General features: G+C 41.1%; 1 protein-coding gene across 1 annotated transcript in view; it reads left to right on the plus strand.

The window, feature by feature from the left end:
- T265_12566 (hypothetical protein) overlaps nt 1-24943 on the plus strand; it is a gene marked incomplete at both ends in the record, with an annotated part of 55842 nt that overhangs the window by 19548 nt on the left and 11351 nt on the right. Inside the window, 2 exons of the mRNA XM_009164390.1 lie at nt 19696-19820; nt 22577-22646. Coding sequence (XP_009162654.1) covers nt 19696-19820; nt 22577-22646 — 195 coding nt within the window. The remainder of the gene's footprint in view (nt 1-19695; nt 19821-22576; nt 22647-24943) is intronic.

Below are 24943 nucleotides of genomic sequence, written 5' to 3' on the forward strand. Positions count from 1 at the left end.
AGTGTATACAAGTTTGTAACCTGACAAGTAGGATGCATCCAGTTGGAGCACTAGTAACATGATCGCCTCGCATACCAGATGTCCGGAGTTGAGACCTCAACACAGTCAAAGATATGTACAACGACTGAATTTTACTGATAGCAAAAGTCAAACGCAGTTTGTGAATTCACGGTATGGATATAATTAGGCCAGAATAGGTAGAGGGCTGTTCGAATGAGTGATTCACTACTAATTCCACTAATCTTACAACCAACTACAACTGAAGAAAAAATGGTTCATCGGTTTTCAAGCATACGACGCGCCACGTGATTGAGAAGTTCTTACGAGTGGGTGGATCGCTCGATACAAGCAGAACGGTTCAATGCATGGTGAAACCTTAGAAAAATACACTTATTTGCAAACAAATTTGGTTCTGCGAGAGACTCATATGGAACCCAGCGGAATCGCTAGTTTGTGATGTTTCCAGGCAACTGAATGCGCGGCACTAGACCGTTCCATGTTCCAGTGCTGTGGTGTTCAACATATCGCGATACATGTATATTTGCATTGCACTACTCATAAGGTTGCTGGATATTCTTCGACAGCCCACGACTCACCAGGTAGGTGCAGTTCCGGAGTTTCCACCAACCTTATGTTCTACTTGAAACCAAATTGCACGAAATTAGTAAAACACACTCGTTTGTGCCTACCTGATGAGCCCCGAGAAGGGAAAACCCGGTCGTGGGCTGTCCACGAATGTTCAGCAACCTTATGAGTAGTGCAATACAAACATGGTGAAATCTATTTTGATGTGATAAGTTGGGTGCTTTCATGGTGTCCCGTGAGGTGCTGGTAAAAGGTTCGCGTCGCATGTCAGATGTTTGCATTTCAAATCCCTGCATGGCCAATGATATGCACTGGTAATGAGCTTTAGTACGAGTGATTGTCTAATCAAATGTCTCACCTCTAGTGTGGACCCACAAGAATTATTCCAGGACAGGAAGAGAACAAGAGTGATGTGAATTCGAACTCTAAGTGTGTCGACTATATACAAGATGGCGATGAGATCTGTCTCATTAGGACTTTGAAACGAGATTTCCCCAGGAAATTTATTTGGAAATCATCTGGTACTTACCATCACACTTCTCATAGTGTTTTACTTCAGAGGAGATAACCAAAAGCAACCTCAGAGCTAATTTTAGCTTGTATGACCTCTCAACTTTGAAAGGTTCGAACAAAGTGGTAGCCTTGTATGTATGTATGTATGTATGTATGTTGTATGTATGTATGTATGTATGTATGTATGTATGTATGTATGTATGTATGTATGTATGTATGTATGTATGTATGTATGTAATGTAGTATGTATGTATGTATGTATGTATGTATGTATGTATGTATGTATGTATGTATGTATGTATGTATGTATGTATGGCTTTAAAGCGATTGTAAACTTTCCAAGGCCGCTCGTCGCTTTTCCGAACAACACGTTGCTGACACCAATACAGTTCGATAGAGACATTCACATCAATGAAAACTTCGGTTCACTTTTCACTAGATGCCCCAATGTGGTTGATAACGTTAGGTAGATTACGCTAAGCGTACTATAATATCATGTTTTTTTGAATTTCTAGGATAAACGTTCCTTCAGAAGGAACTCAATTCACCTCATAGTCAATCCTATGATTTGACGTCAACAAAAGTTAAAATAAACGTCACAGTGCCTTCGAGGTGTGGTTAGTGACGACAGTCAAGTGTGGAGAAAGCCAAGGTGTGCTTGCTCCTCTAATGAATGACCAATTACCTCGTCATAAAAAAAGTTACATAAACTAAATGGAATGATTAACTGAGTAACATAGAAGCGTTTCTTAATAATACTAAGAGTGATGAGTTTGAGACTATAGTAATAACAAATTAAAACAAAATAACACGAAAAAAGGTCATTCTTCAGGGAAGAATATTAGCCTGAATGTTTTTCACTAGTTCATAGAGTTTCTAAAATCGGCTGATTAAAAACTAAGACATTAGATGAATATAAAATAGTCCAAAAACTAAGCTAGGAGCCAAAATGCGCAGAAAATAACCAGGAAAAGAAAGTCTAGAGGCTTTTTCACTCTGCTTTTTCGACATCTTCCCAAACAAACTTGCTAATTTGAACATTTACAGGTTAGACATTTTTACCGAAAAGCATGCCTTGACTTCAGGAGTAGATTTTAAATAGTCCGGGTAGTTTAACCTTGAGTATTAATTAGCATGAGGCAAACGGTGTTTGGATCAACGGCTCAGTTTACAAAGTGTTGCAAAATACTGAGTGCAGGAAGAACAGTATTTTCGCCCAAATGACCAGTTAGGTAACAGAGACAATCCAACCAATCCAGTGGTCATTCTACTACGGGTGGATGGTGACGTAGATCTTTAGTGTTCTGCGTGAAATTGGACTCGGTTTTGCGAAATTTTTGAAGCTAGCTCACCATTGTACTTTTAAGTTTTCTGTGTTTCTCTTAACAACCCATCTGACATTTCCTCTGGTCTGCTCGGTCAATAACACTATTATGAAGTAAATTATTATGCTTGTGGATACCAACTATTCTAAGTAGATGCACCTGGATCAAGTGTCATTGAATGCTCACCAATTGCCATGGTAACACGAGTTATACACAGGAAAGATAAATAACATGAGTTCCTGATATTTCCATACACTAACAACCTGCTACCAAGCTGAACTCCACTTCCATCTTTGCTGATGATCATTTGTCGATAGAATGATGGACTGACTGCTTGAGTCGATATTGAATGGCAGTGTGCAAGGGAGTTGCGATGCAAACTTCTTAACCAGGCCAGATGAGCAGACTGATGGGTAGAGAAATCTCGCAGGTCGCATCGCTTGTGAGTGGGAAGCTTTCAGAGCTTACTGTGGACCTATTTCTTTAATCGATTTATGCATTTTTCTCACTGAAGCTGTATTCGTGGTCATTTATGCCTCTAACCAAACGGCTTTCTTGGAATATTTTTCCCCCTGAAGTAGTAAACGTGAGATAACCTTTCAGAGAAAAAATAATTCTGGTCACCATTCCGACGTGGATGCTCATTTTGATAACTCCGATGACTCTATTTCTTACCTAGAATTATATCCGAGCGCTCTTGATTACTGAATCCAAACCACTGTCTATCTATACCACTGTCTTCATATTTTCTGCAAGAAGCACACTCTGGGAACAGCAAGCCACCTAATTATTTCGTTTCCCTGCATTAATCAGTTTGTCCCTACAGACCAACTTTCGAATGCCAGCAACGAATGACCTAGCTGCTTGCTACTTTCAGTAGCCTTTAATTTCCAATTTCATCGGGGTTTCATCGGGGAAAACACTTGGATCACACTAATCTGTGATTTTTGTTCGGTTTGCTGAATGGGGAATTTTGTATCACCAACCGCGTGACATCATCAACGTGTGGTAATGATGCGCAGCACGCCGATGTGTAGGCATCACGGTGCAGCGCCAACTTACTACGCACTGACGATGTCGCCTCGTCTGGTGACGAAACGCTTGTGACCAAACTGTCCATCTCGGCGGACAGAACAAGGAACATCTACAAACTCCGCGCTACCAACATTTCCCCCGATAACGAACAATAATCCGCATATTTTAAGGCCTCAAACCAACATATTTCACGTAAAACGGTCTTCGAAAGTACCATGTTGTTCCCACCATATATAGCCAGTAAAAACATCACGACATCTGTCTTCCAAAAATCGAAAATCGTTTTACATGTAACGTAAACGTTGTGTGGCCTAAAATACAGCTGAACCAATTTTATTCTCAGCCTTAATTCTAGTTTAGATATTCCCGCCATATTCAGCAGTAACTTTGTAATCTGGCTATTCGGTTGCTTTTCTGGTGTACTCAAGTGTTCAGAACGGCCTTTTGTTCGATAACCGTCACCAAACCATTTGTGATTCAACATTTGTAACTCAATTAAGAAGGCTACAACTGATAACTAAATCATCCTGTAATTCAAATCGGGAAAGTATTTAGATATCACGCAGACGCATAGGGATTCCACACTCTCAGATTGTCTGTGACGGTTTGAGGTACCGTGCTGTTTATTGTCTGAATTTTCAGTGAATTTTCAGTACTTAGCTGACTGCTTCAAAAGTGTTTCACTACATTTGCCTTCTTGTGGTGTCTATACATCTCCTCTGTTAGGTTTCCGTGCTCAACTTGCAAAACTTCTGGCTGAGTTGGGACTGGTTTTAATTTTCTTGTGCTTGTGTCTTTCACCAAGCAACGCCTAAAAATCTGTGACAAATATTCATCGAAAAAATACTGCCAAGTCATCTTTGGAATTCCTATTTTTGGAAGGCTAGCTGGACAAAAATGAACTATCACTTACAGCAAAATTCGAGTCCAATGTTCGATGAACTTTGTGGCAACCGAACTTACGATTTGCGAGTACATATTTTATCGTAATCCGCTTCTACTGCCTACAACTTGTCTGGCTGTTTGTCCAATCACTTTTCTATTATAAACATCGGACCACTTAATTTCCATCCTTGTGGCTGCATAAGTCTGTTTTATATTTGATTCGATGCAATTTAAATTAGATTATCGGCCTTCGTATAATACGAACACTGTGATGGAAAAATTTCAGCGATATGTGCATTTAATCGCAGTCAAATGTAATTAATTCAATACGCCTTTTAAAGACCACTGGCCCCCGAAATCTAAGTTGTATTTTTTCACCAACTTCTCTCTATTTAGCTAATTTACGTACTACAGGGTTCCGTAACTCAACAAAGAAACGGAATATTCCAACGGTCGAGGGTAGAATTTGAAGCCTAAACAAAAAATGCTCGAGCGGAAATGTACGTTGGAGTGATGTTGTTGTTTAGAGCTGTTTAGTTCTCTTTTCAAGACCTAGTGGATCACCATTTGTTTGTTTATTGATCTACAAAGAACTCCGTGATAGCAACCTGTTAGTCTGCCTCTTTGTAAAGGTCGGCTTTCAAAAATAGGTGCATCAAGTAGATGCAGGGACAATGTCCTGATGATTTTAAACACGGACTGTACGATATGGCATGCTGAATTCGTTTTTCCAGTTCACAGTGTCAACCGAAAAGTCACTTGGTCACTTCAACCCCCAGGCATACCATTCCCTGATCGTTGTGTATCTATATTTCTTCATTCATAAATTGCATTCTAGACTACAAGTTACCCAAATGTCCTTTTTTTAAGGCACAAAAATGTGAGTGTAATAGACAGGGTGTTAGAGTAATACTTAGTTGTACGAGTACCTGGATATTTTGCAATTTGCGAAATTATATTGTTTCAGTAGCGCTGTGCGAACACAGCTTTCTCCCTAAACCCTTCATATGTGATCCGACCAACATCATCTGTAGACAGTATTCACGTAAATAAGTGTATCTCCAATCTAGAAACAAAAGCCTCCACGCTCTTTCACGGGACATACTTGTCTAGAGCAGACAAGAGAAGTAAAAAATGGCTTTCCCCTCACAATCTCACTAACTTTCATCGGTGGTGCGCATGTTACTAACTAACTAACTTTCCAGTGGAGCACTGTATGCTCCAGATAGGGGTATGGGATTGGCACTAAAGGCAAAGCACATTAAACCCTTCGTATGCGCATTGAACACGAATATACTCAAGCCTAATCATTTCGAACATTTTTATCGCGGCAAATTAGAGACNTTTCATCGGTGGTGCGCATGTTACTAACTAACTAACTTTCCAGTGGAGCACTGTATGCTCCAGATAGGGGTATGGGATTGGCACTAAAGGCAAAGCACATTAAACCCTTCGTATGCGCATTGAACACGAATATACTCAAGCCTAGCCATTTCGAACATTTTTATCGCGGCAAATTAGAGACATTTTCGTGGTGGGATGGGCTGATATAGTTTGATACTGCCCTGTCTATTTTTTGTTAACTTTAATGGTAGTTTTAAATAGCATGACCAAAATATGTTTGGATGATAATGGCTAAGATGAGAAACGGCATTCGTAGACCCAAGCATCTTGACCAGAATGACGCTGACTTAACAGGAAGTTCCTGAAAGTCATTTAAGTGATCAGTAGCTGCTTTCATCGTGTGTTTTCCTTTACACGATTGTATTTGTCTCGTTCGAACCGAATTCTGTGATGGCGTTAGGTTAAACGGACTGGAGATCACCGACAGATCGTCTGGGAGTCGTCGTTTGGTGTCCGTAGCTTTCGAACTTTCGTTCTGCTAGCTGGTTTTGCTCATGCTTGATTACTGTACAAAATACTGAAGAAAAGTGCACATTTGTCTCACCATCATGTGTATTATAAATGGATGACAGTTCAAAGTAACAACAATATTTTCAATCGTCTTCAAAATCTTCTGGAATCCCAAGGTTTCAGACGATATTCACACCTAGGTTGTGCTGCGTGTGGGTTATGCTACTGTGTGTATGAAAAATCGACAACTTTGCCACAGTTGCGATCGATATTTCGAAAGAATAGCGCCTTGGTATCATTATTCGGTCAGTCAAAATCAAAATGCTTGTGTTATTCGCTTTTGGTTATTGATGATAAACAAGAGTGAGTAGCAGTCCGTCTGTACTCTGTATCTGTAATCGTCACTTCCTTCACCAACATCCACACCTCTCAAAGTGAGCCCAAGACCTATGGGGTACAATAAATGAATCCGGTAAAAGTGTAAAGAACAACCATCAACCCTGAAACGCGAGTGCTATATATCTACCATTTGTAGGAATTAGCCTTTACTGAGTACAGATAAATCGCTCTGACTGTTGACTACCAGCCAGATTATTCAAGCTGAAGTGCGATTTCCAGATGACTTTACTGAGTACAGATAAATTGCTCTGACTGTTGACTACCAGCCAGTTTATTCAAGCTGAAGTGCGATTTCCAGATGTTCCAGTGTTATTGACTGTCAATCAGGTGACCGCTGATCTGTTCGTCAAGATTGGCAATCGGATTGTAAACGATTCGTCACCCGACAATTGGGCGCAGTCATTCAAGACCTAACGAATTGATCTCACTTGGTGACGGCGCAGTTGTAAGCCAGTTGCCTTTCTCGGATAAAAGAGATTGATAGCCATCTAGTCAGCAAGCGGTAAGCCACCCGAGATAGCAATGTTATTACATAGTGAAAACGTCGCAGCATTCCTCGCCTTGAGTGTGGTTTTGAAAACAAGGACGGCTTATTCGCACATATCCATAAATGTTTTGCTCTCCGATGGACGTTGCTTGATAAATTTCTCTTCCCCTAGTGTGAAGAATCCGGAAATTTCAGAAAATCCTCTAAGCCTAAATGATTTGTATTGTATTTTATAGATTTGATTATATACTGTGCCGACTTTCCTGCGAAGAGTTTCTCCCAGGGACGATCTATTGTTTTCGCACTTAGCAAAGTCGCTTGTACACTAATGCACAACAAATCTAATGTATAATAGTTAACATTGTTGCTGTTATTTTGTGACGTACTTTTGGAAAGTAAGTCCCTAGTTCCACTGTTGCGCACTGATCCTACAAGCAAATATAGAGTGGTCACTTCGAAAGTTGGAAATGAGTTTCTTAGAGTATTACACTGAAAGATGTAGCCAGAATTCAGAAGACTGTTATTGTTTTATTTTGGATAAGTGGATCAACGTAGAGATGTTTGGGGGCATGATCCTCCGGGTAGTGATTCTATATCCTTAATTCCGTAAACAAAGTCAAACGTTCCATGAAATTAAGTCCCTAGTTCCACTGTTGCGCACTGATCCTACAAGCAAATATAGAGTGGTCACTTCGAAAGTTGGAAATGAGTTTCTTAGAATATTACACTGAAAGATGTAGACAGAATTCAGAAGACTGTTATTGTTTTATTATGCATAAGTGGATCAACGTAGAGATGTTTGGGCGCATGATCCTCCGGGTAGTGATTATATATTCTTAGTTCCGTAAACAAAGTCAAAAGTTTCATGAAATTTGAAACCTTTGGAGTTAATTATAACGACTTAACGAGGATATAAATTTACCTAATGTATTTAAAATAAGAACGTATATACTCAGCTTAATGGCACAGCAATAAAAGTATCCCCAAAGCTCAGTCAGAAATATACACCGCTGGGAATCCCACTTTGATGCACCCGCTGCAAAATACGATCCTTCCAAAGTGATCTGTAGGGAGATCTCTCGAAGTGACAACCCACCGGGTTGGGTTGATTGCTCAGGCTCTGAAATCCGTTTACTAGAATTAGGTGGTGAATGTAGCTGCCCTCAACTAATTGAAAGACGTTAGTTTTAATAGGAGTTCCAGTCTTATATGAATGATCATAAGTATACTTTAGTTAGTACTCCTGGATCATATCTGATGTGTTGCTGGCAGTGAGAATCTAGAACATGGTGAATTGTTACAAAAAACGGCCAGACTCTTTCTACGTGGGGTAATGTGCTGGTTTTACAAGAATCTTTTCTTTTTTCGCAGTAAGAATGTAGATGAATGTTTCCCACCGAATTAAATTTAGAAAAAAATGATCAGGTAGCTGAATTATATTCATCCGTCCGAAAAAAAACATGAAATGAGCTTCTGTAATGGAGTGGAGCTGAATGGATTTGTACTGAAGTATCGATATTGATGATGAAGTGATTACCCCCCTTTGCGCTTCAAAAACTTGGCATCAGTTCGATCCTAATGAGTTTGACAGATATGTGCTGCGTAAGTGCTTGTTGTCGTGAAACAAAAATAGGTCTTATAGAGAAATACTGCGAGATGAATTTAGAAATATGGTTACAAAAGTGTTGTTTTTGACTTGGTAATTTATTATGGTTGAATGACATTCATCTCTGAATAATCCTTTATCCACTTGCGTTGAAATGGCCAAATTTATTCAAGACTTGCTTGTTCGTTTCTCGTTAGATGTCCATAGCAGAAGAATAATTTTAAGGAAACTAATAACAGGGTTGGTGAGGACTCTAACAGCTGACTACCGATTTAACTGTTCTTGGGGCTCACCCTCTAGGCTCATTCCCCGGGCTACAGTAAACCTCACGTTCTACTTGAACCCAGACTTCACGAAATTCGACAAAGATGTCGTATGAAACGGACTGCTTTTGCTCGAAAAGTAATCTATCTAACCTTTTCTCCTTGATAAGCTGATTTTCAGGTAGATGCATTTGCGCCACACATTTGACATCATCAACTGGCACAAGACCACCACACTGACAAGGCAGTCCGACCTGCCTTTGTGAATGATTGCGCATGTCATATATATATATATATATATATATATATATATATATTCTACACATTAGCCTTACAGTCTGCCTTACAGTCCGAGCGAAGAACATTCAATCATTTGTGGAACTATCTCCCACAAGCAGCAAATCACATTTACAAACCTCGCTCCTCGAAGACGGCCGACGTTGACGACCAGCCCATGACCTGATCCAGTCAGATATTTTTACACTCCAAGAGTCCGGTTCCGTTCAAAAAATCCCATCGTTTGAGATTCAAAGTGCGCCCATTTCTACAGAGAGATTGGACAGTATATGATGAACATCAAGGCACCAAGTGAAGATTGGCCCTTTATTCAAAGGGTGCTACAAGAGACTTGTTGTCACCGCAAGTTCTGAAGAACGGGGGCAGTCGAAGAAAGTCAGTTATGTTGGATTCTCAGTTGTCTAAATCTACAACAACAAAGTTGGTTTTAGTTCGTCTTCCGAATGCAAGTTTTGCCAAATTTACCGGCGATTGTGTCCTAAAATTTCATAGTCGGGTGAAGGATAACTAACGAAGTTAGTTTTTTTTAGATTTTATCAATATGAGACTAATTCCAAGGCTTAGAGAGGGGAGGAATCTATGAAGTCTATTANTTTTTTTAGATTTTATCAATATGCGACTAATTCCAAGGCTTAGAGAGGGGAGAAATCTATGAAGTCTATTACAAGATCATGTACTTAAAATGCCGAGATGCGCAGCGAAATAGGAGGTTACTTTACAGCAGGTCGCGCGCAGTGCTGGTGACAAAATAACGTCTTCCGCGCCATCGAATTCCATGGATCTTTCTGAAGACCCGGTTTCGTTTCTTTGATTTGTCATTCCTTGTATTGTTTGATTCATGATGGCTTCAGGGAGCAGTTGAATGTAAACGTTCGTAGGTGGCAGCGACTAAAACCCTGACAACTCTTTAAATAAACCTTAGACTTTTAATCAGCTGATTTTGTAAACTAAAATTACCCAGAAAGTTTGTAATTTAAAGCGCAGTATATGTTTACAAACTTCGCCAATGTTCTTTTATATCCAGCCGTGATTAGAAGGGTTGGTTTACCTACGAGATCAGTGGTAGCCTTAAAGTCAAGGAAAACAGTGACCATAAGTAGGTTAGGCGTCTGCGCCAATGTAAATATGTGATTAACGTTACATATACACAGTCAAGATCCGCATTAATGCCCTCGGATTGGCGTTCAACGTGTCTCAGCGAGATATCACAATAATAGGTGGCTTTTAATAGTGTTGTCACAAGTGTGTGGCTCACAAATATACGGGTACTTTCTTTGAGTAAGGTCGTATTGACTAATTTGACTGATTTTGGTGAATCGCATATCTTTTTCGATTAGTTTATTCGAAGTTGAGCACAGAACAATAACGACTGGAATATCGTGTGATATAATTTAATGATAGCGGTTTGAAGAAAATGTTTCTTGAGTGCTCTCTTTGGTTCAATATGGTAATTTTATACTTAAAAACTAACCCAAGATATGACAAGTATGACATACCGAAAAACCTAATAAAACTTAATCAAGGTTTTATGATATCTCATAGATTGATGTTTTATTGATCTGGTGGAAAGCATGACAGGCCTGCAGGTTTCGTATTCCGATTCCCTAAACTAACAATCAGTCAAGTAGAGAGTCATAAAACTTATCTGATCCATTTTCCACAGTACATAGTCAAAACCTTATTGACCCATCTATCTACAACAACGAAACCAAACACTACGACCTTAACCACTTACGAATTTAGACAGCAGTATGGAAGAATGGCTTACTTTCAATGTTGTTCAGACTTGGAAGTCTTAAACATCTGAACAAGACACTCATGAAGTAAACGCTTTACAAATTCTCGAAGGTGCGAATATAGTTCTTTTTGCAAGAGAATGAAAAACTAGCAGAAAATCAATGTTTTTTTTCCACCGGCCAGTATCATGCCTAGTCGAGTGTCGGAGAGACAACGTTCGTCAACGCCTCTGACATTTTTGCCGCTTAATTTTCATGTGACGCAAATCAGTAGTGCCAGGTTTTATGTGTGTAGCAAACTTTGTTTTATGGAACATTTTATGACTTCCACATTAATGATGTGTGAGTTTTGCCTCAGTTTTCTCACACAAACATCCTTTTCCAGTGCAGGTAACTGAACTCACACTGATGTGCAGGTATTTTTGAAGTTTTATTCTGGAGTGTTTGAGTGATATGTTTACCACGAATGGTTATCCAAGTTAGTCATCTTTCTCTCGAAATTTTGTTTGCTAACCGTAACTACTCCAGTTTAGCTCAAATTCACCGGATGACCAGAGAGCTTCATAGAATATTTATTATTTGTGTGACTTTAGTTACCACACACTTTCCGAAAATAAGAGTCTTAGTGACTTCTAGAGATTTCGTATCGCTTGGTCGGTGATTTTCCATCCCTTGGCTGGCTTGGTCTTTGCTTTCACTATTCCTTTACACCCGTCGGTGCGGCTTGTCATTTCAAACGCCTGATCCTACATGGACTAAGTTCGATCTATACAATGTATAGAACTAACATATTCATCTTTGGTTAAAAAAGGATATAGGGAATCCTGGAACTCCTGGATATTAATCTCATTCTTCGATAAGAAGCACGATGATTTAAGTCAAGAAATGCTCTGCAAAAAAGTGACAGATTCTTGTTTAAGCCTTCGGAAGCGACTCTATAGATTGAAAACTAAGTACGCGTGTCTACCAGAACCATCAACCAACTCATTCAGAGTTCACTCCCTGCCCACACAGGACGTGGTGGGGAAAGGAAACAAAGAGAAAATTGTTAATGCCAGGAATTTATTGGAAGCAGAATGTTGAGAAAGACATTCCTTACTGCTCTGAATTAGGAGAGATGGGTCTCTACACAGAATGCAAAATTCGTTTTGAGAACAAAAAGCTAATGCGTGTTGGCTATGTGTGATGTTTTAGGTTAACCCTGGAAAATTGTTGACCGATCCAGTGACGAGATGGTGTACACGTGCCTAATTCGGAGGAGTTGCGCTTAATCTGATCCCAAGTTTGTGACGTGCTGCTGACGGTAATTTATGCTCCTATTTTATGCTAACTCGTCTAATATCAGCTTGTGTTTTTTTTCATATGAACTATATTCTTGATAGAGTTATAAATCTCATTACAAGAATTTGTGGACAAAAGTTCTTAGTCAACATCCCAGCAAAATTTCGGCCCTAAGATGATGGTTTATTTATAGTTGTCATTCAAAGGCCATCGGGCTTTTAAATATCATTCCGCACAATCCAAAAATTTTTTTTTTTTCTGTGGAAAACTCAATCCGGTGCGTAAAAACTGATTTAAGGGAAGGTTTCGTTACCCAGGAACAATATGGATTACACCGCACTTTGTCTGAGAAAAATTCAATCGAGTGCATAGAGTTCCACATTGGGACCGAAAGATTAAAACTCAAAGCACAATTCACCCGATACACAGGATTAAAATGTTTTTGCTTAATTGATATAGCTCCCCTCAATCGTTTACCAGCCCTCAACCGAAACGGCTTCAAAAAATTGGAAGCGTTTGCGGTCATAATATGAAAACTGTCAGTTGTCCTCCATAAGTACAACATACGATGATGAACTGTCCCAGTGCACAAGTGAACCCCCCACCCCCCGAAAAAAAAGAGACCTAGATGAGTGCCAATGTTATGTCCCACTAACTCAGCCTTCCAGACATTTTAGCTGTGAATTGCACAGAGCTGTATGCCCTGATATCTGTGAACTTGTGTACCCGACAGAAATCCGAAGGAATAAATTTGTGAACGTGTATGCAACCCAAACTTCTAATCTATCACTACATGTTTATTTGAGGCGGGCGCTCACAAGCGCTGTGTCATTTTTCAGTGACAGAGTACCAGAAACCTGTTAAGGATTGACGTGTTACAACTGCTACAAGCTGATTGATTAACTACCAATTTCCTTCAACAGGGCATTTGATGATATATCTAAAAAATTTCACAAAGATCGCTTACCAAACATCAAAGCGAGCCAAAAAATTTATTCCCATTTCTAACCAATGCCAAAATTCATCTGCCTTTTATCTTGTAGATTCTGTTTCTTATGCTTTTATCGCATCCTCTCAGGTGGAATAATGATTTCGATAAGACACTCAGAACTTGTACTACCTCATAGCATAGTAGTAAAATGAAAATAAAAACATCACAACATCAAGAAGACGCTTTCATGCTATTATTTTGGACATAAGGATTCACGAGTAAAGCCTATAAATGGGTAGCTTTCATTTCCTAGGAAGACAACTTGATGTAGAAGAGACTACCAACAAGTAGTTTTGGAATTTGGTGAATTTTCATTGAGTCGTTTGGTCCAGACAGCCTTTTGTGTATGTGAAATGTTAGGAATGTTCTGATGACATCAGAAGGACGAGAGGTCTATGTTGACGGATAAGTTTAACTAAGTAATCGTTCATATGGTTTTGAGATTATACAGTAGGTGTTAAGAAAATATCCATGAGGGAAATGCCTTGCTCTGTCACAAGAGGCAGTGACCGGAAAGAAAACTGAGAAGTGTAAAGATTTTAGAGTGAGTCGCGATGTGAATTCTTTCCGTCTCATGAGGACCGAGTTAAGAGTTGGCCGGAGTTTCGACGGTGCGGAATTTCGTGATCGTGTGAAGCATTTGCACTGAAATTCTCAACAATATGAAACGTGAGTGGTGACATGAAACCGGAGATTCGAATCTCACAGGTGGCTGTTTCTTGAATAATGTGGATGCTCTTTAATCTCCATAAAATGCAGCATGGTAATCTATTGTCTGGGCACCATTCGGAGCATGTTGCTCCTGACATCTCTCCTCGTAATCCACATGGCAACTCAGTCGGTGAGAAGCTTTCAAAATACATCCGGGCTTTGATACCGAATCCAGGTGATCGTGGTCGTGTTAAGGAACTCAGTTTCGTTAGGAATTAATGCACCCTCCCTTAGTTTCATAAATGTTTTCAAAATCGGACTGTTGGTGCTCCACCTCCCCTTTTATGCTCATCTTCCGCTTCTGAAGCCGATATATTCTGCATACGTGTTCGCGCTACTGCGCGCCTTTTTGGTCGCGCCTTGAGATTTTTCTGTGCATATGTCAGTATATTTACCCCCCAGTGAAAAGAGCTTTCTTAGGAGTGACCAGTTCTGATGGGTCGCTTGGAATCTATTCCAAAGCCGAATTCATTCTCAGGTAAAGTCTTTTTCGATTCATCTGATTAGTAGTCAGTCCAAAGCCAGTTTGAAAACATACAGATGCTGTTATTTGCTAGAATATTGTGCTGGCCTGAAATTGTAAAGATGCGCGAGCAGACATCAGGCAAGTAGTGCATATATCTGTTGGTGACACCGGCGAAGCCTTCAAAGGTCTACTAGAACCATCTCAATGGACGAATCCGCAGCAGCCAGGAAAAATATAAGTTGAGGCAAAATTCAGCGGTGCTTTTCAATGACAGGCGTCTGTTATGCCATGATTTCAAAAATCCCCGACTGCGATGTCACCCATAGTGATCACCAGGACGAAGGTGTCAGGTAAGAAACGACCAGTCCGGTGTTCGATGGTTCTTGATGGCTGCTGCGCCTAAGTAGCCAACTGAACAGTGGAGATCTCAGTGCAACACTGGCGGTTTCTCATGCCAGATTGCCCACCTCTTGGCACTCTGATCAGTACACTGTACTGGTCCTCCAGGGTGGGGATAAAAACACGTTGGATGACTTATTCATTAAAAATTACAATTCCTTGGCGTTTCCGGTCATACACGGTCATCTTGCGGTAAGGCTTTGGAACCAACGGTTTTGAATGAGAGCCCCCTTTCTCCCTTTATCTAGGTCTGGGCTACTGACCCACCTAAAACCATGATGACGGGAGCGAAACATCAGTGCAAGATTTGGTTGCAATGGCGTTGATGGCCGTAGCCCTCTGAAACTTGGTGTCAGATCTCCAAATAGCGGTGATCGCGGGGCCCGACGGAACTACTTTTGATAAGCACTTAACCAGGATTTTCAGCCATTGTCAGGTTTTTTTTGGTGGAGTGAATTCAAAAAGGCATACTTGGTACAGGATCGTATGGGCCATCGGTTGATTAGAACCGATTTTATGGACCGGAAGGGAGAGACAGTAGTTTAAAGACCCACTGACGTGACTTTCCATGGTACAAAGCACAAATGTAGGGCCTATCACTGTTCAAAAACAAATTTCCACCCGTGTGATCCTACACAAGCCACTGAGCTGAAAGATGGTTTTGCTCACAAGCCCAACTATGAGCACTCGGTTGCAGCAAGTCTGACGTGTGCGGAACGTGGTCCAGCGAGCATCCTGGAACTAAAAGACATTTTATTTGGAAAACAGCTGTCATAGGAGAAATGTGGATTTTCGGGCCTAGAAAGTGTATCGAGATCATTTTCTCCTTATTTCACTTGTACAGGTTTGCATTTTTTCATTATGTTCACCCGTAAAGGAGTTTCTAGACTATTGTTTGGAAACATGCGTTTCGGAGTTTATTTAGAAAGTTACTAGATTAGGGTTAGGTTGATACCAATGGCTTCAGAACAGCAACGGTTTGAAGAACAAAGGCAACTTCAATAGCTAAAGATGTATGTGTTGGTTGGTTTAATACAAAATATTGATAATGGGGCCGTTGACAAATGTTCAGCAGCTCCCTGCCGGCTTCACGATTCTCGAGACCCATCCTGTAGGCATAGTGCCCGATGTTCCGATAAAAACTCTTCTGCCCGAACACCCATTGCACGCCGTTGACGGTCCACAATCAATTGCAAATTAGGTTGGTTTTTAACTGAAGCCCTGAACCGTGACATTACTTAGCTGAATGTGATGCGTAAAACCATCTAGTCTTCAGCTGACATGATAAATAAAGGACTGTGATATGCTGTCTTGAAGTAAAGCTACACTAGTTGGTTGTTAGTTGGTAGCTCGGGTGCGCTGCTTGGGTTCGGTCTGTTCGCCGAGCTTGGCAGTTGGATTGCAAACGTTTCATCACCAATCGAGGTGACATCGTCAGCGCAGTGCTGATACACTAATTACGAAGTTGCTGAAAGTAAATCCGGAGTCCACGAGTGGTGCGCGAGGTGACACGTCAGCGCAGTGCTGATACACTAATTACGAAGTTGCTGAAAGTAAATCCGGAGTCCACGAGTGGTGCGTACCCTTTTAAAGTAAGCGTAATCACTAAGTTTTCCTCAAAATTAACATCCAACTGTTTGTAGTTGACAAAATGCACATGTGTACGTTTAATTGAAGAGTATGATTAGCGCGAGCTTTAGTTGGAATTCAGTGTTTCGCTACTTGATTTTTTCATACACATGTGAGGGCGGTTGGATGAATTTGAATGACTTGCAAACCGAATAAATTCCCGGGAAATTTTCAATGCATCAGATAAAAAACCCATCGAGCCGTCCATTTGGGTAGAGCGTTCTCCACGCAACGAAAAATGGTGCGGAAAACGGAAATTAACAAAGGACATTGTGGGAACTTAACTGTAGGAGGGCGAACTTCTGAGTATTCAGATTAAAATTGCGGATAAGACTGCTCACACTCTGTCAATCATTTTGGGCAATTTGAACGGAAAGAGAGCGTGAACTTCAAACGTGTCTAAACACAGATTAACAGTTGCTGAGGAAAGCGGATTCTTTTTGGCCTCTGGCTGCTGTTTGGCTAATTATTTAAATTAGCAGATCCCTCCCTCCCTCTCACCCTCTCCGTGAATTCTACCCAGCTTCTCACGCGTTTTGTTCCATCATAAAGCATGTCTCTTCTCACCTTCACTTGTTGTCTGGAACGATATCATGGGGGAACTAACAAAATAAATAAACTTGTGTAGCTAAAGGAAAAAAGCGAGATGGCTCCGTGGTTAGAGCGTGAATTTCTTAACCGAAAGGCCCGTGGTTCGAACTTGACCTATGCCTCTCGTCTTCACCCGCCTAGGCTTGAGCAGCTTGACACTATCCCAGCCCTCGTGCTTCCGTCTAGTGGCATGGCAGCTAGGCACCGAAAGAGCATTATAGCTGAACCATTTATCTTTCCTGTCAGACCAAACTGTATTCGCTCAAAAGCGTAGACAGATAAAATGAGGCACAGTAACTGGGACATGTTTACCATATTGGGGAAGCGCAGTACGACTCGCTGAAATCCGCTGGCAAATAAACCAGTCATACCTATGAAATCTGGAAAATGCAAACGACTGACGGTCCGATGGGTCTAGTACTTTTTACCAGCAACTCACTGTACTATGCCACAGCTGGGAGTTCCCGAACTACCTTGGTCTGTACATGAGCAGCCCATGTAGTTCACTTGGGCCCGTCGAATCCATTCAAAATGGCCAAGTCACCAACAGACTTCTATCTTTAATGTATGTCTTATACTTACGTGCTACTGTACTAACTCAGCAGCTAGTAACTTTGCTACAAGTTCCACCAACTCACTGACTAGTTCTTAACGACCTCTTTCGCGGCGCAGTCTAAGCAAAACTTTCCAGCAATGATATTACATACATATAAACATTCAGTGAGCTCTTGAGTCGATGCCAACTTAGTCGATACTTGACAGGTTAGACCAGAGAAATGGTGTTCAAACCGTTTGTAAAAAAATGGAATTCTGTGAGCTACATATTTCTGACTTCCACAAGACAATGCTGGAACGTCAAACTGCTTTTAATATTCCGTTTTACTTGGGTAGAGGAGCTCAAATTTGACTCCCATTTTTTCACCAAACATGAGCTAAGTGGGTCGTTCCAAAGAAAGCTATGCAAAGACATTTTGGGGTCTAATCAGTACACAGTTTTACGCAGCTTTATAAATTCGGCGAGTAAGCCACTCGCACCCCTACAAGATCCCAGGATTCGCGTTTTCCAGAAATCAAGTAATTCGGAAGAACACAACACAGCTACAAAAATGAGGACTGAGTAGACTTCAGCTGAGGTGATTTCACAGGAATTTTACGGATTTGCCCGTCCTCAGACTGATTTTATCTATGTTGTTGGCTTAGAAAAAACGAGGTTTTCGTTCTTCTGGGGTTTTGTCCTGAAGAGGCCCTTCTTGAATACTACAATGTAGTCTATCCACGACAGTTCCCCGAAATGAAAAGCGTTTCGGGGATGGGGTGTTTCCTGGCGTTGACAGGTTGACTGTAGCAAACACGGTTTCAAAAAGAGCTTGGGTTGTTTGCTGAGTGGAAAGTATGTACTCTGCCAGATCGTAATCTAAAAAAACGTCGGTTGCTTTGCTCGTGACTCTAAAAATGCCTACACATCATGAAATCTAGTAAATGCCCCCGTACTGCCTCCGTGAGGAGGAACATAACACCTTTGTCATTAGTCGGCGTATTTATCCCCTCTCGGTGCGTCGTGTAAAACATCCGAGGGCACTTATACTCTTAACATTGCGTTTGATTCAAGGGTTGCTGTTTTAAACAAATGGAAGCTAATTCTGCTTACAGGGGAAACATTGATCTCATCCAAGTCCTTGATATTAGTGACTACCAGGAGCGCACTGCTAACAAAAACGAGACTGTGCACTCCAACTATAGTACTAGAAAGTTCCTAGCATCAGAACGGAACTAGAACAGAGGGCAAGGAGAAGTTCCTACTTGGGCAATAACAAATCGACAGAGTTTTGTATCTTACACCTGGTGTTCTCTGAGGCATTCTTCGATAAAAAGCTTTTTCAAATCTAGGATTACCAAGTGAGAGCAGCTTAAACCAATGAAAGTAAAGCTGTTCTAAGGAACTTTGCGTTTTACTTCAGGCGCTTCAACGAAAATAATAATCTGTCTGTTAGGGTATATTTAAGGTTATGAAGAGGAGTGCTGTGGCTTGAGGATCCGCCTATTTGGGCTGCATGAAATGCCCTCCCACAAAGGTTGCGATCTTAAGATTTTGTTCATAGTCACACTACTATCGTCTGAACGGTTATCCTCCTGTTCTGTCGTAATTATTCCGGCGAGTCCACACCAAAGGGAAGCACTGGACTCGAGTTTTGCTCTTATTAGAGCTCATCAGCAGACCAGCAGTGCATATCCAATGACCGGAATTTGAACCCCGGACATCTGACATGCGGGGCGAGCGTGTAAGATTGTTTGCTAATCAACGGTACGTAACTAGATTGTTGGTCTCGAAGCACAGCTTAATCGAGCCAGCAGTTTTTAATTTTCGGTCTTGATCGAAGAGCTGAATCAGGCAAATAGTTCAGCATGACAGTGTCCCTTATCTCTTAGGAAGAACAGGGGACTTCACTAGTGACAGTTGTAAAGTTTCTGATTTTTGTTTTAAAGATTGCTTTCACGTTCTCAGTACTTAGTTTTGCACGAGATGTGCGTTACCGTTTTTTTGATGTAAAAGTTACTTCGTGTTGTTTAAAAGAGGCTATTTTATGTTAAACATTTATATGCTCAAAAAAGTCAATTTTTACTTTGTCATTTTATTACTCCAGATATATCCAGCCTCGATCTCAGCGCACCCGAACTACAAGCAAAGCCAATTTCTATAAGAAAGTTGGAAATTCTGACCAACTTCACGCGGAAAGAACTGCAGACAATCTACCAAGGATTTAAACGCGTGAGTTATTCAGCTACTGATTTCGCACAATGAAATAATAAGTGTTGCGATCCCGGTAGTCAAATATATAAGGTCTGGCCTACAAATGACGCTGGTTTGGCATTTCATCGGATTGAAAGATATCGTGAACTCAAGCTGAAGCCTTAACCCATCCGTTAATCAAATGCCCACATGGATCTTGGTCCATCAACTTAATGGAAATAACGTATTTATTCACCTTCTTTGTTTTGGCTCCCGTTTTCGTCCCTCAAGATAATCAGTTTATGGTTCGTACGAGTGTTTCGGTGGCACTTATTGTGGGTTACAATGATGTAAGTTTACGCTAAGAATATGTTGAATTTTTGTGATCATCATGTCAGAATAAGCTTTTCCCGTCCCTTTAGAATTGTGAATTTCCATTGTACCATGTGGAAAGGTATGTTGATGTAACCGCTTTACTGCACTGAACACTGATCTGATTAATACATCTGTGTTTGCGATTTGGAGTCATGTTTTGAATGCATAAGTTGTGCAACAGTTTTGACTAACTTCACAAAATGGACCAAGTGGTTAGAGCGCGAATTTACTGGCCGGAAGATCCGTGGTTCGAACCCAACCTCAGCCACTCGACTTGCCTTATCTAGGCTTGGGCGACCTGGAAGTATCCCAGTCCTCGTGCCTCCTTCGGGTGGCATGGCAGCTAGGCCCTAAAAGGATGTTACAGCTGGACGATTTTTTTTAACTTCACGTGGGTTTGACAAAGCCAGACTGTTGTAGTCGCTACATAAAGGAGTTAGTAACGTAGTTGCAGATTTTTGAGAAATACACTCATTTGCGAATCAACTTGATATCTCGATTATCGTACCAGCTGAAACATCAGTCGACCTGTGCGTAGCACATTCAGTTGTACAATATCATAAACGAGAGATTCAGCTGAGTCTCTCATCAAAACCAAATTGATTTGCAAATGAGTGCAGTTCTCGAAAACAGTCCAATTTGAGTTCAAGTGGAACATAGGGTTGACGGAGACTCGGGGACTGCGCTTACCTGATGAGCCCCAAGAAGGGCGAATCCGGTCGTGGGCTTTTGAAGAGTTTTCAACAACCTTGTGAGTAGTTTTATTTATGTGTTCACAGATTATTCTGTCGGTGAAGACCAACAGATCAGGATAATCTAACGATTAAACGTTTTGTTTCGTATACCTAAAGAAAGGTTAAATGCGGCGGCATCAGTAAATATGAGACCGCATAATTTCTGCTGTTCGAACAAAAGAGTAAATCCTGAGGTTAAGTCAACTCGCTGTCCCATCCAAATAGGCGTTAATCACACTGCCGACAGGTTATGCTGATAGTACAGTGGCACTGTGTAAAGATGCCTATTAGAAGATCGCCGGTTCGAATAACCTCAACGTTTCTAATACAGATAAAACTAAATAAACCGTTCTGGAGGCTACAGCTTTTCAAAAAATGCGGTTCTACTGCTCTAGAGTTTACGCCCTCAGTATTATCAAAATCTACCACAGCCCTCGTGGCTTGTATGAGGTTCATGAGTGCGTGGTGTCTGGCAATTTTGATTGCGTCTGTCTGTTATTCTAACTCGGGATCAACTGACAATTCATATGGCATCGATTGAATATCACCATCTCTGGTGTACCTCTGTTGGGCTTCTGTCTATTACTATCGTTCAGCTGTAGCACCCTTTCGGTGCCTAACTGTCACCCGAAGTTTGTACAAAGAATGAGATATTGCCAGGTTGCCCAAGCCTAGGCAGGAGAAGTCGAGAGGCAGAGGTCGGGTTCGAACCACGGACCTTTCGGTCAGTAACTTCGTGCTCTAACCACTTGGGCCACCTCGCCTTCGCCTATTACTATCGCAAAGTATGCGCATGGCCTCATGTTTGGCGGTCAAAAATCTCTCCTATTTCCAAACGTTTTTACCCAATAGGTTGCTGAAATTCTTTTTCCAGCAAAATATTAGTGCACGCTTTCTGCATAGTGCCGCCCGATTTTTCATTCCACGAACTAGTTTTAGTGGAAATGCCTGGAGCACTTTGTCGCTTCCCAAGAGACTTAAACACATTAATATGCTGCTGTCTACATGAAATTCGTTCCGCCAGAAGAACACATTGCTTATCTGAAAGTACTGAATTGCCACAAGAATAACTGGGCTGGACTGCATAGATTAGGCAAACATTTTTAGCGCGATGTTTTTCTCTTTTTGAAGAGCGGCGAGAATAACATTTTGTTTCCGAAAATAGAATCAGGTATTCACTGACATTACGAAATTTCAGCCACGAGTATAAAGACAAGGAAGTAAGTTGCAGCTGATTCACTATGTTCAGTATCATCCTCCAGGTATTATTGAAGTTTTTGATGTATACGATTCTTCCCTGTAGGGAACTGAGACAACAAGATCAAGGTTCCTCGGCTATTGCAGCCAAATTTGCACTGGAAAGCAAAACTGGTCCCTTAATATAGTAAATTTGTCCCCAAAGCTTGGTTTCTCTCTCCTGCGAGTTCAAGGCTCGAATTCAGAGGGAAAGACCACAGTCAGGATAAAAAACTTTCCTCTCCGCTTGACAACTCTTCTTAATATTTTTCAAACTAGCCTGCCCTTTCAAACAACTTGAAAGTGGGGTGTGACCACGGTGAGTACAAGTAACATGAAGCCGTACGTTGAATTCTCTTAGTGTCAGAAATAAATGATAGAAATTATTTTTTTTTGGTATGCATTGACGTTTTGTAATGCAACTCACTTGGATTTTTTCTTTCGTTTCAGATCTGTCCAACAGGCTATGCGAACAAGGATACATTTATTCAGATTTATCAAAGCTTCTTTCCAAGTAGAGGTAAGACTGATTTTCAGCGCGCTTTTCCCCGCTACAGACTGGTTGTTCACAAAGTTTTTGTACAGGAACGAACTTGAGCATGTGCGTGTCTGGAAAGGTTGGTCTGGTGCGTTAGAATCCGTCAGAAACAAAATGAGATCTGTCGACATGCGGGAAAAAACCCATACCATTTTGAACTGTCGGTTTTGAAACAGCAAAATTAATATTTTTTTCTAAATAGCTACTCCACTAGTCCGATCCTAAACTGGTTTCGCTCCAGTCAGAAGGTGAGTGGTAAAGCTTGTCAAAATCTCGAAGGCTTGGTTTAGAAAGCTTATTGCAATCAATAAACTATGCGGAAACTTCCACCAGACTGGATTTGCGTGGACGCATGTTAGAGTAACAAAGAATCTTCTCCAGTTAAATTCGACTCATGCGTGGCACACAGACCTACCGGGTTTCCTGGGCGGTCTGTTCTGCAATGTAATTTGTCAAACATTCCATTTTGAACTCCTTGGATTTGGTGCGTTAATGTAACACAGCGCCCACTGGTCTTCTTGGTTCTCCGAGAAATCAGCAGCGCTAAATTACGTTTCGCCTAACATTCAGGCGCCTGGACAGTCCATAATCACAGGTCTACCAAAAACGCTGGTGCCTCAAAATGTACAGTATCATTTCGCCTGAAAGACGATATTTGAGAACCAAAGAACACAAATGGTTTATGACAATTACTTGTGCATACGAACAATCAGTTTTCGATTCCAACATAATGCGCGGTTCCTTGAGGTGTATACTGCATCAAGTATTTTTCTAAACTCTACGAACTCATTGTGACTGACATTGTTGAAGGCACTTGCTGTTCAGGATGTGTTCTCAGGAGCGACACAGAAGAATGGCTTGTAGCCTAGAGCTTTTAACGAGACCATCTAACTATGGTACATCACTGAGACCTCTCCAGCCAATAGCTGAGAATACACCCTACAAAACGCTTGTAACTAGTTGGGTTTTTCTGCACGAAACGCTTTTCTTTCGACGAAACAATTCAAACAAGTAAGGAAGTTTGTTCAGAAACAATGATGAGATGTTTTACGTCAACACCTCCAACATAAGTGGAACGTGTTTTAGCAAGTCGGCATTTCCTCGTGAGTTATTAGCGATCAAAAATGCTGTTCCACAGAGGAATCTATATGAATGATTGACTTGGAATGACAAAGAAGTCGGTGGTCTGGAGTTCCGAGTAGTCACTATTGCTGGACAGTTTTGTTGGCTCAAATACTCCTCGGTGATAACAGTACGGTTTTGTAATGCACTTCCTTGGACAGATAGTTGTTTGCTGTAACAAGCTGAGTGTAAATGCAACTGTGGATGAACGCGTCCAATAGAAGGGTAGCAGGAGGTTCGATTCCCAGCTATATACATATATATATTGACACATGTATAAGTTTAGTCAGATAGTAAGTTTGCTTGTACTGCTTTAGGGGTCATGGGTATGCGCTCACGTGCACTGCTTAAGTGGGAAATCTTGGCGCCACTCAGTTCCTCCGGGTCAGTCTAGGTTCCCAACGACCTTGGAGAATGCGCCTTTCAAACTTTAAAAAAACCCAGTCAATCCACAATTTTAGTTCACTTCACACTAATGATAGGTTTTTCTGACCTAAAGTACAATGAACAGCTAAGATTTACTCGATGTCGAACCTAGTTTGCTCCGTTGATATGAATACACAGCCGCTAATCTGTGTCAGGTTTTATCTGAAAGACAAACTGCCAAGTTAAGCCACCAGCTTCCGCGTGTATCCATACGTATCGTTTTGTTGGAAATCATATTTAATTAGTATGACCAGCCATTAGGCACAGATAATACTTTCCGATGCCGCTTAACAGCGCTTCGAGTGCAGTATTATCCAACCTGACAGAAACGCATCTCATCATAGCCAAAATACACTCCTTCCGAGTCACAAAAAATCTAACAACAGTTGAACTTACCCTAATATTTGGAGAACTGTTTGGTCTTATGAATGTGCACTGTGTATCCTATTGGCCGTTGAGAGCCGCCACTTTTATCCAGATGGATACCACGCAGGCCCAAAGAGGACTTAGTTATTCTTTATTTAATCAATCTGATTTGACTCCTCAAGTTGGATGCCTGCTTCACTACTAACCAGCGTTGGTGCTGCGATCATCGCAGTGAGCATCAAATGAATTATGCTTGGTCTTCCAAGACACGTCTGTTTATTTCGGTTTCTTGCGAGTTGTCCTGGCCAGCAGACGATGTGTTGCATAGTGTGCATGTCTCAACTGATCATTTTTCCATGCCTTCA

Source organism: Opisthorchis viverrini (genome assembly GCF_000715545.1).
Source record: "Opisthorchis viverrini unplaced genomic scaffold opera_v5_5, whole genome shotgun sequence".
NCBI classification, from domain to species: Eukaryota; Metazoa; Platyhelminthes; class Trematoda; order Opisthorchiida; family Opisthorchiidae; genus Opisthorchis; species Opisthorchis viverrini.